Raw genomic sequence first — 17,805 nt, 5'->3', positions numbered from 1 at the left:
TCTAATTATTGGCGACATCAGAAATGGATATTATATAATAAATGCTTTTTTGAACATTTTAGCAATTTAAAAATATTAAAAAAAGATTTTTTTTACACGGCACCCCTGCTCTCGACAGACGGCACCCCGGTTGAGAAACACTGGTTTAGACTACTGAAAACTAAAAGTATTTGAATCCAGTATGCCAAATTGAGTCCTCTTGTTTTCTGTCAGTGTATTGCAGTACGCCAGCTAATCGATAGTATAAAGTGAGTATCTGTACATGTAGCTTAGCTTGTGTTGGCTGTTGCTCTGGGTGAATCTTTTAGTTTTTCTGATTGTCATATTGAATTAAGTGTGATGAGCTGCATTCTTACAGGCCCAAAGCTGCCGGCCACAAATCCCGACAGCTGTCAGCTGATGTTACACAATTCCCACTTCAGTCTCACGAGTTGTCCTTCCCTCCAGACTAACCGCTATAAACACACGGTCAGATCTACCTTACCCGCGTGTGGGACGTCCAGCTGGAAGCACTGAGCGCTGATCTGTGGATGGTTATAAAAATCAAGCACAAATGTACAACAATTAGAATCCGATCTTTTGGAACGGCCTGCAGAGCCGAGTTTACGTGGCCTGTCATTAACACATTTTTTCCCAGCGGAGGAATGACTGCATGGAACGTTATACGGATTAGCGTTAATGAAGTTTGTATGCTGTGAACATGATGTTTCGTTGCGGTGTAGCGGTCGTATTTAGACTAAATAGTTTTGGGATGATAGCGCTCGCAGCTGCGTGGCTAAACTGTGAAATGACTGAGAATTACGCCAGCTTTTGCAATGCATAAAGTAGTCATTGTGGTGTTTTTAGTTTTTTTTAAGCAAGTTCTTTAGTTACAGTATTAATGATGACAGTTATATAATCCACCTTTTATTGTCCCAGTAATTCATATTTAAGAGCCCTTACAGTACTGATGAAGGAATTTTTTTTAGTTCTTTCTCAAGATGTTGACTTCCTTCAGTTCCTCTAGAGCAGGGTTCCTCAATTAGTTTTTGCAGAGGGCCGAATTTTGACAACAATACCAAGCCAAGGGCCACTGACCTATATATATATTATTATTACAATTATTATATTATTGTTGCTTTTGTTAAAATAATCACAAGATAGTCACAAGATGAATATTCAAAATTTTCCCCCAGTAGTCTGTTTTATTCAAACAATTATGAACATTTTTGCATTTCGATACAGAAGAACCTTGCCTGTTGAATATTAAAAACAAATGAACAAACAAAAATCTGTTGATCTGCTATTCAAATCAACTGTTCCTGCTCATTCCCAGACTGGATCTCTTCTGTCCACTTTCACTAATTGCAGATTCAATTATTAGATTTGTCAGTATTAATATTTTTATGCTTAGATTTTTTTTGGGGGGATCAAACTGTAACACCGTGTGTCCCAACCAGACACGACGCAATAAAAAGTATCTTTTCCTTGTAGTTTTTGTCCTAACCACCCGCGACAGTGACACATGACAATAAGCGACATGGGATTCTATTTTAGGAACGGTTTTTATTATTAGGAACAACATACAAAATATGAAAGTGATAATCTCAGGTAATGATTATGTGCTTTATTCAATGTTAAAAGTGTCTAATGTGAGTTTGAATATTATTTTGCGTTATCTTTATAGCCATAGTGAAAGCAGCAATAGATAAGGCATGCAACATATTTCATAGTATTTAAGCAGTGATAAAGGCATTGCATTATAAATATACTTTATTTTAATGAAAATTATAATAATAAGAACGCAGATAAACCGTATATTGCCGTATTCGTGTGTTTATTAGTCACGTTGAATCAATGAAAGCAGTTGAATCTTCTGTTTATTCAGCTGCAGCGATAGCCATTTCCGGGGTTTCTTCTGCGAGGTGTATTTGGAGTTTCAGCGCGAGAGCACCCTCTGGCCTTTGGATGGAGATTTACTGCTGATCACAGAACTGTGCTTCACTGAAAGATACGCATGACAAATCGCAGCTTCTGTCGAATCGCGATCTCGATTCCATTTTGATTTATCGTGCAGCCCTAGTATAAATTAGTCAGCGTGAACGTTTAAATGAGCAGAAACACTGAGCAATTAACCCTGAAAATCCTTTACCTAATTTGGTGTTCCCAGTCAAAAATGACTGGCCTTTTAAAAATTGCTTGTAAATATCTCAATATGCTATATTATCACCACATCTTGAATTCAATGTTTGCAATTCCATCATTTGTGGATGATTTTGGCAATATTCACTCAAATGCATTAGCTCAAATCAGTGAGGCCTCATGATAGCCAGGACAATTTTTAATATAACTCCGACTGGATTCGTCTGAAAGAAGAAAGAAGTCATATACACCTAGGATGCCTCGGGGGTGAGTAAAACACAGCCTAATTTTCATTTTTGGGTGAACTAACCCTTTAATATCGTATGCTTTGCTTCTGTAGTAGTATTTGTTATTTTAAGGATATTTAGATATTTTAAAAGACAAGACAAAAATACTTTTCAGTGTATAAAATTATATATGCATTTATATATCCACACCTAAAATAATGCAGTTTTTCCAAAACCTTTCATAACAGACTGAAATCTAAGTTGCTGTTGACTGCAGATCTTCTGTGCCACAGCTCTCAAATTTAATTCTCTGTTCTGCTTATTAATGTTCTTTTATGACACATGTGATCATAAATAATAATAGATTGTTCATATTTGAGTGAATATCACATCAAAGATGTGAAATGGAGTGTGTGCTTGACCGAACATACACGTGACTCTGTCCATTATCTGTTTTACTCATCACCCTCTGTTCTCTCATTTTCTCTTTTCCGTCAATCAGTTTTCCTCTGACTGTCAGGTAAATGTTGTGGTCTGGAATGAACGTTTGGCAGAGCTCAGTCCTCTTGGCTCAGAGTTTGTGTCTGTTTATCTGCAGCAGGGGAGCCGTGTCCAGTCCTGGGCCGGCACCTTTATTGGATTGATTTATGATTATAGGATGGGGGTTGCCAAGCCACGCTGCCCCTGCTTGGAAAGTTTGTTTATTTATTATGTTTTAGTGGTGATGTGAAAACCAGCGGCAGCGTAATGAGCTGCTTCAGAGGTCATTCAGATGCTTGAGTGTGGAGAAACAGCCTCATACTCTTGATCCGGTGTGGTTTCTTGATGTAAACACATGAGGTCATTATCTGTGGGTAAGATCACTGGTGGTGTCGCGGTGCTTGAGGTCAAAGTGAAGTAAATCAGTAAATCTTAACATAATTGAGGTTAATCAGAATCAGAAAGAGCTTTATAGTCAGGTATGTTTACACATGAGGAATTTGTTTTGGTGACAGAAGCTTCCACAGCACTAACAGATTACAGTGACAAGACAAGACACAGATAAAAAAAATTAATAAAAATCGGATAAGTAAATAGAAAATGACAATATACAAAAAAAAGAATTAAATACACAAAATACAAAGTAGAAAATAGATGTACAGGTGTGTTATGTACAAATGCAAGGAAATGTAAAAAGAGGTATGTGTGTTAAAGGGGTCATAGGATGCTACATGCACTTTTACAAGTTGTTTGAACTGAAATGTGTGTTGGCAGTGTGTGTACACAACCACCCTTTAATGATACAAATCCACCCAGTGGTTTGTTTTTTAATCTACTAAAATCTTTCCCCCTTTATCAAATCGAGCCGATCTCAGATGCCTGTCTGTGTGATGTCACAAAAACAGGCTCCTCCCACAATAGTTTGATTGACAGTAGTGTTTCAGCACAGACTGGACTGGTGTCTTACCTTAGACCCGCCCTGAGTGAGCTGTCATCAGCCGCCATTGTTTCACCGCCGGAGCAGATGTAGACAAGAATGACTCCTAAGCGATTGAGGTGTTCTGTTGTTGGATGTAATAATGAACATAGCAGTCGTCATTTACTCCCGACATCTGAGCCGCTGAAGACGCAGTGGATTACATTTGTTTTTGAAGAGAATGCACTCCCGATCTACATAAATGCGTCTATGTTCGCGTGAATCATTCGTGATCCAGCTTCATCTACAGAAGAAGTGAGTATAAGGTTTTTTAATGAATCTTTGCAAATCGCCTTTCCTAATAATGTGCTAATTAGCAAGTTTCACAATGAATGCGGCTAAAGTAAACAGTCCCTCAGAGAGTAGCTCGGAAGAGAGGGGCGGGGTCAGCAGAGCTCATTAACATTTAAAGGAAAATGCTACAAAACGGCTTGCTCTGAAAAGAGCTGTTTTTGAAAGGGTAAAAAAGGAGTTTTTTACACTACCATTGAGAAATTTTAACCAAACTATGTTACAGACTTTTCATTAAGACCCTAAAGAATCAAATCAACTTGTGGAAAATGGGCATCTGATGACCCCTTTAAATAAATATATAAGTAGTGTTGTGTTTTACACATTTATTGTCAAGTGAACTGTTCATGAGATGGATTGCCTGAGGGAAGAAACTGTTCTTATGCCTGGCTGTTCTGGTGCTCAGTGCTCTGTAGCGCCGACCAGACGGCAACAGTTCAGAGTGGGCTGGGTGTGAGGGGTCCAGCTCTTTTCCTCACTCTGGATGAGTGCAGTTCTTGGAGAGTGGGTAGGGTTGTGCCAGTGATTCGCCCAGCAGTCCGGACTATCCGCTGCAATCTTCTAACGTCTGTTTTGGTAGCTGAGCTGAACCAGGCAGTTATAGAAGTGCAGAGGACTGATTCAATAACTGCAGAGTAGAACTGTATCAGCAGCTCCTGTGGCAGGTTGAACTTAGTAAGCTAGTGACAGAAGTCCAGCCTCTGCTGGCCCTTCTTGACAACAGAGTCTATGTGGAACTCCCACTTAAAGTCCTGAGATGGTGGTGCCCAGGAACTTGAATGACTCCACTGTTGTTACAGTGCTGTCCATGATGGTGAGTGGAGGGGGGGGGAGTGCCTAGCAACCACATATCAACATTCTAAGAAAGCTTAGAACAACTTAGCAATTAGTCCATAATCCATAAATCCATAAAAGGGAGTAACTCTGTCTGAAAACCTCTACAGTGTTTATTTGTCAAGTTCATAGTGAAAAGTAATTCTAACAAGAACAATATGGTTCCTCTCGATCCATTCAGTCGAAGAAATGTGTTTTGTGACTCATCTGAAAAGATTTTGAGTGTTTACATGGAGATGCACAGCCTCAAAACAAACCACTACATCATATCCTCTGCAGTCCAAGCATGTCTCCTCATCGTTCTCTCTCTGTCCTCATCGGGATGTTCGCAGGGACTCTGTCTTGGCATGTGATATGAGACGGAGCTGATAATTGCACATGAAGATAATGTGTTCTGAAAGAGCTCATGCTTTAAAATTGGCCATAAAATTGGCTCACTTAAAGATAATTGGCCAGAGAATAACATGACATCCCTTCTGTCCACTTTTGCTTAGATTGCAGTGAAGCATTTGTCTGATTCACTGCAGGTATTTTCCAAAAGCCTCAGTTGGAGTTTATGTGCATTTCTGAAGCTATTGAATACAGGATTTCTTCATACGTGCTCTCATCTAAAACTGTGTGATTCAGTGTTTTAAAAGGTACTGTTCCTTCTAAAACAGGGTTCAAAATGAACAGATTGTACCTTTTTGTGGCAGTGCCCTCAAAAGAAAAACATTGTATGTAATTTATCCCTAAAAGGTGTGTATTATAATATGTGCCCTTTATAGGTAAATGAGGTACAAAGTTACTACACTGTGACATTTGGATTTACTTTCAAGCAATATTCACTCAGAAATTGCTGGTAAATTTCAAAGAAACAGTAAGTAACACATTGAATTAAATGTGAAATAGAATGAAATAGCATTTTCTTGTCAAGTCAAGTCTGCTTTATTGTCAATTCTTCCACATGTACAGCACATACACACAGAGAATTGAAATTGCGTTACTCTCAGACCCTTGGTGCATAACATAAATACAGATTAAATACAAAATACAACTATACAAATATACAAATAAGGTAATGTAAAAATATATATATAAAGCACTAGGCATATGGCAGATAGAGTGCAAACCAGTAAAGTAAACAACTGTGCAGATATAACGATTGTAGTGCAAAAAAATGATTTGTAGTGCAAAAGAGCTTATTCAGACTGATTAAAGTGACAGTGTGTGTGTATTTGGGAGGGGGGAGTGGGAGTGTCCGTCAGAGGGTCAGAGTTCAGTGGTGCGTGGGGCAAAAGAGGGGAGGGGGGGGTGTTGAATGCTGAACTGAAGTCTATGAACAGCATTCTGACGTATGTGTCTTTTTTGTCCAGGTGTGTGAGTGCTGAGTGGAGGGTAGTGGCGATGGCGTCATCGGTCGAGAGTTTGAACCGATATGCAAACTGGAAGGGGTCCAAGGAGGGGGGGAGGGCAGACTTGATGTGGTGCATGACTAGCCGTTCAAAGCACTTCATGAGGATGGGGGTAAGTGCAATTGGACGGTAGTCATTGAAGCAGGATGGAGACGACTTCTTCGGGACTGGAATGATGGTGGTAGCTTTGAAGCATGTGGGGACAACAGCCTGAATTAGCGAGATGTTGAAAATGTCTGTGAAGACATCGGTGAGTTCCACTGCAGTCTCTCAGTACACACCCGGAGCTTTGTGTGCGTTGATCCTGCTGAGGGATCTCCTCACGCTGTCCGGGGACAGCGTCATCACCTGGTCGCCGGGAGGAGGTGGAGTCTTCTGTGCAGTGGTGCTGTTTTGTGCCTCAAAGCGAGCGAAGAAGTCGTTCAGCAGGGAGATGGTGCTGTCACAGGTACGTGGTGGGGGCTTGTAGTCCGTAATGGTCTGTATCCCCTGCCACAGGCTTCGAGTGTCTCTGCTGTCACTGAAACGATGGGCTATCCTCCTGGAGTACTGACTTTTTGCCTTCCTGATGCCGCGGGAAAGGTTGGCCCTAGCTGTCTTCAAGCCCAACTCATCTCCAGCTCTGAAGGCAGCGTTCCGCGTCTTCAGGAGTCCGTAGACCTCCCCTGTTAGCCATGGCTTCTGGTTGGCCCGGACAGTGATGGTCTTTGTGACTGTTACATCATCAATGCACTTGGTGATGTAGGCAGTGACAGTCTCTGAGTACTCCTGGAGGTCTGTGGTGTTATTGTGTGTGGCAGCCTGCTTAAACATATTCCAGTCAGTGGTGTTAAAACAGTCTTGAAGAGCCTCTGACGACCCTTCCGGCCACACTTGTATCTGTTTATGAACTGGTTTGGTGACTTTAACGAGTGGTCTGTATGCAGGCATTAGCATGACAGTGATGTGGTCTGAGGCACCGAGGTGGGGGAGGGGGAGGGCCTTGTAAGCTCCTCTCTGTGTGGTGTAAACAAAGTCCAGAGTGTTGTTTCCCCGTGTTGGGAAGTCTATGTGTTGGTGTATTTTTGGGAACACACTCTTTAAGTCTGCGTGGTTGAAATCCCCAGCCAAGATGAGAAAAGCATCAGGGTGGGCTGTCTGCTGCTCACTGATGTGCTGGTACAGTTCATTTAGTGCCTCGCTCCTGTTGCTGTTGTTGGAGCTGGGAGGGATGTATACAGCAACGAGCAGTATGGCTGTATATTCCCTCGGTAGATAGAACGGCCGGCACTTAATAATCATAAACTCCACCAGGGGTGAGCAGTGTTTGCAGACCACAACAGCATCACGGCACCACGCATCATTGATGTAAACACAAAGCCCTCCGCCGCGGGTCTTACCTCCCTCGACGAGAACTCTGTCTGCTCGATAGCATGTCAGCTGATCGAGATGAATAGTGCAGTCCGGAATGCTGTTGTTGAGCCATGTTTCCGTGAAAACACAACAGTCTCTTACAGTCCTCTGAGTTGAGCGTAGTTAAACTTACTTCACTAATATTTATTTTATTGACAGCTTATTTCCCAATTTAGTTTGTGAAACCCTGCCTTAAAGGTATATGTTTCACATTTTATAATCAGATAAATATTTATGTGGTACAGTACAATGAGGATTATTGTATAAAAATATATTTTTTACATTTTTAAATATTAAAAAAAAAATTTTTTTACAAAAGCAGGGATTCACAAAATTGTTTTGTCAGCTGAACCTCTTTGACATAAAATATTAAATGTTAAGTTTTATTGTCTAAAATGTAATATAAATTCAAACATAATATTTCAGTAAAAATATATATTAGTAATTTAATGGCACAGATTCATGTGACTGATATCGGCTAATTGTAATAATGCAGGTAAATAAAATAAAATATATATTTTTAGTAAATGTTTTATTTTTATATTTTTTATTTTTTAATTATTTTAATTTGTCATTGGGAAACCTATAGCCCTAAAGGTGTATATTTCATGTTTACACTCAGAGCAGTATTTATCTAGTACAGTACAATGAGGATTACTATATTATTAAAAAATATTTATGTATATACACTGAACAAAATTATAAACGCAACACTTTTGTTTTTGACCCCATTTTTCATGAGCTGAACTCAAAGACTTTTTCTATGTACACAAAAGGCCTATTTCTCTCAAATATTGTTCACAAATCTGTCTAAATCTGTGTTAGTGAGCACTTCTCCTTTGCCGAGATAATCCATCCACCTCACAGGTGTGGCATATCAAGATGCTGATTAGACAGCATGATTATTGCACAGGTGTGCCTTAGGCTGGCCACAATAAAAGGCCACTCTAAAAATGTGCAGTTTTACTGTATTGGGGGGGTCCGAAAACCAGTCAGTATCTGGTGTGACCACCATTTGCCTCACGCAGTGCAACACATCTCCTTCGCATCGAGATGATCAGGTTGTTGATTGTGGCCTGTGGAATGTTGGTCCACTCCTCTTCAATGACTGTGCGAAGTTGCTGGATATTGGCAAGAACTGGAACACGCAGAGAAATGAACATTCAACTCACGGGCAACAGCTCTGGTGGACATTCCTGCAGTCAGCATGCCAATTGCACGCTCCATCAAAACTTGTGACATCTGTGGCATTGTGCTGTGTGATAAAACTGCACATTTTAGAGTGGCCTTTTATTGTGGCCAGCCTAAGGCACACCTGTGCAATAATCATGCTGTCTAATCAGCATCTTGATATGCCACACCTGTGAGGTGGATGGATTATCTCGGCAAAGGAGTAGTGCTCACTAACATAGATTTAGACAGATTTGTGAACAATATTTGAGAGAAATGGGCCTTTTGTGTACATAGAAAAGTCTTAGATCTTTGAGTTCAGCTCATGAAAAATGGGGGCAAAAACAAAAGTGTTGCATTTATAATTTTGTTCAGTGTATATATATATATATTTAAATATTTCATTTTGAGTAAGTTAGTAGTGTTGCTATTTTCAGTTAGTGACACTGGTTTGTGTGTATGAGCTCATTGCCTGGCAGCAGTTTTGTCCAGCTCTTCCATACTGCGTTTCCTGTGCTAATGTTCATGTTTAAAGATGCTTCAGTGCATATAGATCATCAAAACCTTTTCTATCAGTGATCAGTGTATTTCAGTGGTTTTCAGTGTTGGTTTGAAGGACTGAATTTTTGCTGATGATTAATTGTCATAAAGATCGTAACTTGTGCAGACGTGTAGCTATAAAACACATCAGACAAAAGACAGTTTCTCACAGCTGAGAAACAAAACCAGAGCTTGTTGCATGTGCAAAGACCTGGTTTGTGTTGGACGATCAGCCTTGGAAGCAAATCACAACTTTGTGAACTTTGCTTCAGCACGTTTCACATTCTCTTTGGGAAAGCATCTCTGATTGTGTAACAAGAACAACACATGAAGCAGAGCTGTGCTGTCCAAGGTGAATGTTGCAATAGAAGGAAGGAACGATGATGTACTGTTCGATCCGTCAGGTTTTCACTATGTGCTTTGAGACACTGTTATGTAAGATGCCACACTGCTGCCTTTTAAGGGCACAGGAGAGCTTTACCCTGATCCTGTTTAGTCTGAACATCTCATCAGTGAGTCCTTCATCAGGTTTTCCTGGAAAAACAAAAGATGACCTTAAACAAAACACACACCCCAGGCAGAATGCAAGCAGTAAACTCCAATTTGATGTTGTGATGATTGTAATCGCTTGTGCAACATGTCTATACCTTCCCACGACCTTCATCCGATGCTGTCAAACTGAGTTTCCGTCTTTATATTTAGCTCAAGCATTCAGGTGAATCTCACGAAACCTGCTGATAACACCCTGAAAGAAAAAGGAAATAGGAAACTGTGTTGCAAGATTTTCATGACTTTGTGCTTGGAAACAGACTGACTCTGGTAATACAATGGCAGAGATGTTGATTGTCGCGTTGAGTGCTGATGTCATCATGTGGATGAAGCCATAGAGTGAGTCAGATTGTGTCAAGGCTCGTCGTACAGCACTGTGTGTGACTGAACTGGATGTGTGGAGATGTTGTGTTCACAGCTGATCTTCTTCAATTAAGTTTCTGATGTATTATTGCTGTATTTGGACTAGCTTAAAATATCTGCTTCACTTAAAGCAGACATTATAAATAAAATGTGGCTCTATCTATCTATCTGTCTATCTGTCTGTCTGTCTGTCTGTCTGTCTATCTTTTAATCATTCATTAAAGGTATGTCTTTACTCTGGCTAATGTGACTGTTGTTTATGTCTGTGATTATAATTTTATTCATGGTAACACATCACCTCTCATGGTCTCTGGCTCAAATGAACACATGATTTAATAGAATCCGTCATGCTGTGCCGCTGCTATGGGACATTTATTTAAATATGTGTTTTGTTTACAGCACAAAAACACATGATTATTTAGATGAACATCTCCATCTGTTTTGGTGAGGACAAGCAGCCTGGAGCAGTTTATCCAGAGCACCATAAATAAGCTGACGTATTAAACGAACCCTCCCGGACATTTGTTCAAATAATGCTCTTCTAATCACTAGCAGGGCACCACCATTTGACTACACAGTTACGAGCAGGATTTTTGCCTTGTTTTATACATTAGTCTGATTTATGCTTTTATTAGATTGTGAGGACTTCCTCTCTCAGTATGAATCCAGCCATGTGGTTTTCATTGAAACATTTATTTGCTAGAATACCAGCCACTTTTTCCCTTTTGCGTGAATCAGTAGAGAAGATAAACTTTCCTTATGTTTAATCTTATCTAAGAATGTCCAAAGAAAACTCCTTACTGTTCCTAGTCATAATATTTACATAAAGGTTATTCACAAATGCAGGTCCAAAATTAAGCTTTGCGACTCCTGATAACTGAGAAAATTAGTCATCTAAAATATATATAATTAGATATATTTAGGTATAATCTAGATAGATTTGTAGGTAGGTTGGTTGGTTTGTTCGTGGTTGGTTAATTCGTTCATTGGTTCATTAGATTGTTCTTTGGTTGGTTGGTTAGTTCATTAGTTTGTTGGCTGGTTGGTTCATTGGTTCATTTGTTGGTTGGTTCTTTGGTTCATTTGTTGGTTGGTCCGTTGATTGGTTCTTTGGTTCATTTGTTGGTTGGTTGGTTCTTTGGTTCATTTGTTGGTGCATTCGTTGTTTGGTTCTTTGGTTCATTTCTTGGTTGGTTTATTGGCTGGTTGGTTCTTTGGTTCATTCGTTGGTCAGTTGGTTCATTGGTTGTTTTGTTGGCTGGTTCGTTGGTTGGTTCCTTTTTATCTGAACAAAGCTGTGTACGCTGGCATAAGAAACACCACTGCGGAGCAGGGTCTCGACCCTGTGTGTGTGTGCATTACTGAAACACATCTAATGGTTTGCAGGAGGCCATGCCATCTCCTGCCACATGCTTTGTGATGCCTCAAACATCTGCTCTCACTCTCCAGAGACCACAGCTGTTCGGGTGGAAACCAATTTTTGATTCTTTCCACAGCTGAACTTCTGCAGTCACTGCAGTGCTTCTCATTAACTCTCGGTAGTTTGTCTTTCGGGGTTTAATAGTTTTAGTTCATCATAGAAGTTAATCTAGTTAAAGGAGTAATTCAAACAAAAATTAACATTTTATCGTTATTTACTCACCCTACTGTACATGTCCTGTGTTATTTTCCATGAAAACATAGAATTACTGTAGATACTATAGACAGAATGTCCTAAAAACATGCTTTTGTAGATCATAATTATGAGATAAAGAGTTGCAATTATGAAATACTAAAAGTCATAATTATGACTGTTGAAATTGACATAATTCAAAATTATGAAATAAATAAAGTTTAGGAGATGAAAACGTTGAAATTATGAAAATAATCAAAATTAGGAGATTAAACAGTCTTAATTGTTACGTAAAAAGCAAAGAATTATGAGACAAAAAGTCATTATGGCCATTTGAAATTGACACGAGTAAAAATTATTAAATAAATAGAAATTAGGAAATTAAGAAATTTAAATAATCGAAATTAGGAGATTAAAAAGACAATTATGACATAAAAAGTTTAAATTATCAGATGAAAAGTCATAATTATGACATAAATTAGGGTTAGTATATTAGTATATCATAATTATAAAAATTTCCACTTAAAAAATAATGCCATAATAATGACTTTTTATGTCTTATTTATAGCTTTTTATTTAATAATTTCTACGTTAATCTCATATTTATCACTAATTTCAACTATTTTTGTCATACACTGTAAAAAATAATGTTTTATCAAAGTAGTGAATAAAACCGTTATTGGAGTACATTTTACAAGAAAATACTATTTCAGTTTTCTACTTAAAAAAATAGTTTAATTCATTGTGTTACTTGATGTTTCTTTGTAATTATAATTTGTGAAATTTACTAGCAGTTCAGAGTGAAATTGTTTCTACAACATTTTTTCAATGTAATAATGATTTACAAGATTTAATTTTTTTTCTCATGTGTCAGAAATGGGCTCCTATATGTTTGAGATGCTCGTTTGCATGCAACAAAAAGTAGATGGTGCATGATGCGTTTTTCCAAACTGTTTTTATGTTGCTTTTTTGGGGGTTGATATGCATCCAGCTCAGAATTTGTCTAAGATCTCATTTTGTGTTTCACACAAGAAAAAAAGTCATACAGGTTTGAAACAACATGAAGGGTCAGTACATGACGACAGATTTTAATTTTTTTGTTTGGAGTGTTTCTTTAAGAGACCAGTGTGTTCAATTCATACTGAAGTGTGTGTGCCGTACATGTATACTGCAGGAGTATGAACATGTAGTGTACTGTAGTAGTATGTCTTCATCACAAACACCCTGATATGAAGATACACTTGGGTCATGTTATTTACGACCCAAGCATGACTGCCTCAGATCTTCACATGTGCGATTCTTGTCTCATCAGATACTTTTACTCTTTGACCAAACTGCAGAAATCAAATAGAAGATTAGAAAAGATCTAATTGTAAATGCCATGCAGATGAGTAATTTCTGCCTCGCCTCTAAATCAAGATGCATTCTGGGATCAATTAAGGCCAATAGTGTCCACTTGTTCCTGCAGTACATATCTGGATGTTGTTAATCAGTACGTATCATGTGTATCACAGCTTGACTGAGGTAATACACCATTACTGTGTGTGGAGGTGCTTTATCTCAATCTCTTTATAGGACTTAGAATAATTTATCGCAAGTTAATAGAGTAGTTCTGCTGTATTATCAGATGTCTGTACAGATATCAACATGTAGTAGTGCTCTGAGTACTGAAACACATTCATTGAAATTATATACGGTAGATTAAATTAAATAATTTCAAATAAATTATTTAAATAAATGGATTTATTCATTTATTTAAATACATTCAATTCATTAATTTCAAACAAATTGTTAAATCTATTTATTTTATGTAAATTAATTTATTTAAATCATTTCAAATGTGTATATATATATATATATATAAAAAAAAGATATTTTGTAAATTTCCTACCGTAAATATATCAAAACTTAATTTTTGATTAGTAATATACATTGCTAAGAACTTCATTTGGACAACTTTAAAGGCGATTTTGTTTTTCAATATTTAGATTTTTTTTTTGCACCCTCAGATTCCAGATTTTCAAATAGTTGTATCTCTGCCAAATATTGTCCGATCCTAACAAACCATACATCAATGGAAAGCTTATTTATTCAGCTTGTATAAATAAATAAGATGTATAAATCTCAATTTCAAAAAATTGACCCTTCTGACTGGTTTTGTGGTCCAGGGTCACGTATATATATATTGCAATTATTATTATAATTATTATCATGTAAACCTAAATGTCCATATCAGTGAATCCATAAATAACATTAATGCTTACAGTCCGTCTCTCTTCCATTTCTCATTCACAGGGATCTACCTGCTGGACATGATTTACATCGACTCGGCCTATCCTGCGTCTGACAGCATCATTGAGACCGAGCAGAGAACCAATCAGATGAACAACATCCTGCGGGTGATCTCTGACCTCCAGATGTCCTGCACATACGGTCAGTTCATTAGCTCTCAGTCAGCTTCGCAGGATATTTAGTCGTGTCATCTGTAGGGAGATTTCAGATCCACGTGTATACTGTATATACATGCACACGTCTGACCCTCGACATCCTCCTCAACAGATCACCTCGTGACCCTCCCGCATGTGCAGAAGTACTTGATGTCTGTTCGCTACATCGAGGAGCTTCAGAAGTTCGTGGAAGACGACAATTTCAAGTAAGAAGGTCTCAAAGGTAAAATGCAAAGGGACTGTATTTAAATACGGTGCGGAGCTCCTGCTTCAAACAGCATGATGACTTCAGCAGGACGCATGGCACCGGCAGAGGCCCGAAGCGAGGGCGACCCGTTGCTTGGATGATTTAAGGCTTAGCAACCCGGAAATGGCATATGATTGCATTTGTGTTTTTCTGGTGGCGGTATGACGGCTGATATTCCTAGGCATTTGACACTGGGAATTCACAGGTCGCTGCTTTTATAGGCAAACAACAGCGTGATTAGATTTTTTGGGAGGTCGGCACAGTGAGCAGCAAAGTCATCACATAAATGTGGTGAAACTGTAACCACCTTTAGACATTTTGATTGTGCCATTAAATAGTGTTTTACACAAATGTAATGTGTTTTTATTAAAATCACTGGGTGTTCTGTGAGTTCGAGCAACATTGCTTAAGCTCAGCAGGGTTTAGGTTGACTGTGTCCAAACACATGGTGGAACCAGCAATCAGATGAGAAATAAATCCTTATATGCAGTTGTTCCAAACCATATAATACACTTGATGGTGGTGAAATATAAATTGTGTCTTATTTGTAAATACACCCATAATATTTATTTATTTATTTATTTACTTACTTAAATGTAAAACTGCATCTAGCAATTCTTTGCCAGTATTGTTGTTTAAATTGCAGTAATTGCATTATTTTTTAGCAAAGTTTTGTTTTTAATTCTGTTATTGGTTATAATCATATATTGGGCAGAACCTCGCAGTCTGGTTGGTTACGCCCCATTCACACGGGGCATCAGCATCAATGCCTCTCGTTTACTTTGAACGGAGTGACGTCAAGCGTTGTCGAAATGAATTGTGGGTCCGTCGCGTCGCGTTAGGTCCGTTGCTCGCGGCAGAAGTTGAAAATTTTTCACATTTTTAAGCGCCAACGCAGGCGTCAGCCAATCAGATCGCCTTATGCAAATACCCTAGCGCTAGCCAATCGCATTCATGCAACACCAGAAGACTAATGTGATTGGCTGTTGTCACTATGACGGTCGCGTCAGCACCAAGCTTCAGAAACGCCCTCCATCAAGCGTTAACGCTGACGCCCCGTGTGAATGGGGCGTAAGAGTCAGAATGACCGTAATGCCCCTGGTTTAAAGGTATTTGCAACTTTTTATGGCTTTTTTCTCACAATTCTGCATTTATATCTCATCATTTGGACAAATCACAATTCTGAGAAAAAAATCTGAAATTTGCAAGATAAAAACACAATTTTGAGATTTAAACTTGCAGTGGCCTTTTTTAATTTTTTATTCTGTGGCAAAAAAAAACAGAATTCAAGATGTAAACTTGGAATTGCAAGAAAAAGTAACAATTCTTATTTACAATTCTTATTTCTTGTTGTTTATATCTCGCAATTCTGAATTTTCTTCTGTGTAAAAAGTCACAATTACCTTTTCTATTCCATTTTTTATTCTCTTTCATATCTGATTGTGGAAACAAGCCTTCCATAGAACAGGGTTAAAGGGATATTTCAAACGAAATGTTTTTGTTTGTTTTTTTGCTTCTGCAAAACACCAAAGATATTTTGAAAAATGCATGTGCTTTTTTGTGGCCATTCAATGAAAGTCAAGACATTATTTTGAAGGTTATTTCAGGTCGGTGCTATTTCTTTGCCTGTGCAATGAAAATCTGTGGGGTCCAAAACCACAAAAACAGTTGAAACATTCTTCAAAATATCTTATTTTGTGTTTTCGCAGAAGAAAGTTAATCAAACAGGTTTGGAATGGCATCAGGTTGAGGTAATGATGACTGAATTTTCATTTCTGGATGAGCTGTCTCTTTAAGTAGAGGGGTGACCAGCGTTTTAGCAGTTTGTAATCAGTAGTGACGCATACCAGATCTTCAACCTGAAGCTTTAAGGAATGCAGCAGATCTCTCTTTGTTTTAATGTGAACTTCTGAAGTTCTCCTCTCCACCTCATACCATCATGAACAGCTGTGAAGTGAATTTGTGAATTAGCGATTCATCCGAGCGAGTTAAAAGAGCCTGTGATTATGCTGGATTTAAATGCTTCTGCTGTGGGACAGTCGTCTCAGTGCTGAAGAGCCTGTAATTACTGGCACACACTGTATCAGAAGTACATTAGCCATGGGAGAGGAAACGTGATAATGAGTCCAGTATCCTGATATCACCCGTGCTGAAAAGCATTATTCTGTTGAAGCAATCATATTAGCACAAACTTACGAAATATTATCTTGTGTTGTTTATGAAATTGAAATATCCTTCATCAACTGGTAAGTCAGCTTTAGCAGAGGTTTGAAACAATAACCTCATGTTTCATGGCTCTTTTTGTACCTGTCTGAGAAGTTTCCTGTGGCTGTTCATCCGTAACGACTCAGACATAAACACTTCCCAGCATCACTCTTTCATTTAGCTCGTCTGAAATGATTATTTTCTTGGCTTCACTCACTTCGCTGAATTTGGAGTGGATTCTGTGCTGACGATGGACGATCAGTAAATGTCTTTTTAATCAGAGTTCTTCAGTTTCAAGTATGCAGTCCCAGGGAATACATCCATCACACATCACATGTCTTATACACAGGTTTGGAGAGAAACAGTTTTAAAATGGCTTAAAATGGTGATACGTAACCAAAATACAAAAAAAAGAGAGAGAGAAAGAGAGAGAGAGAGAGAGAGGTACTCAAGGCTCAACAATAAGGATTTTTTTTCCTGCTAACCTAGTCATTTTTTACTTGTCAGCATTTTATATACATTTATATTTTTTCATTTAAAGTTAGATTTTACATTTTCGAAAAAAACTATTTAACTTTTATTTGTCATTTAAAATTAGGTTTTGCATTTTCAGCATATTTTTTAAAATATATATATATATTATATTATATAAATCTGTATTATTGTAATATGTATTTATACCAGTTTATATTTTTCATTTTAAATCATGTTTTTTACATCTTTCTGAAAATATATGTATTGTTTTATTTGTCATTTAAAAGGATAATATTTGCATATATTAGTTTATATTTAAATCATGTTTTTTACATCTTTCTGAAAATATATGTATTGTTTTATTTGTCATTTAAAAGGATAATATTATAATATTTGTGAAAACAAAAGAAAAATATATTTTTTCAAGTTTGTATTCATCATTTAAAATTAGGATAAAAAAAAAAATATATATATATATATATA

General features: G+C 37.8%; 1 protein-coding gene across 2 annotated transcripts in view; it reads left to right on the top strand.

The window, feature by feature from the left end:
• LOC107557582 (ras-specific guanine nucleotide-releasing factor RalGPS1-like) overlaps positions 1 to 17,805 on the top strand; it is a 149,793-nt gene that overhangs the window by 105,975 nt on the left and 26,013 nt on the right. For both annotated transcript variants that reach the window (XM_016241057.1, XM_016241058.1), the window contains 2 exons: positions 14,245 to 14,382; positions 14,509 to 14,602. In XM_016241057.1, coding sequence (XP_016096543.1) covers positions 14,245 to 14,382; positions 14,509 to 14,602 — 232 coding nt within the window. The remainder of the gene's footprint in view (positions 1 to 14,244; positions 14,383 to 14,508; positions 14,603 to 17,805) is intronic.

This window comes from Sinocyclocheilus grahami, unplaced genomic scaffold, assembly GCF_001515645.1.
Source record: "Sinocyclocheilus grahami isolate Dianchi unplaced genomic scaffold, SAMN03320097.WGS_v1.1 scaffold609.1, whole genome shotgun sequence".
Lineage (NCBI taxonomy): Eukaryota > Metazoa > Chordata > Actinopteri > Cypriniformes > Cyprinidae > Sinocyclocheilus > Sinocyclocheilus grahami.
The sequence above is the reverse complement of the archived record's forward strand: the minus strand, read 5'-3'. Positions and strand labels throughout refer to the sequence as shown.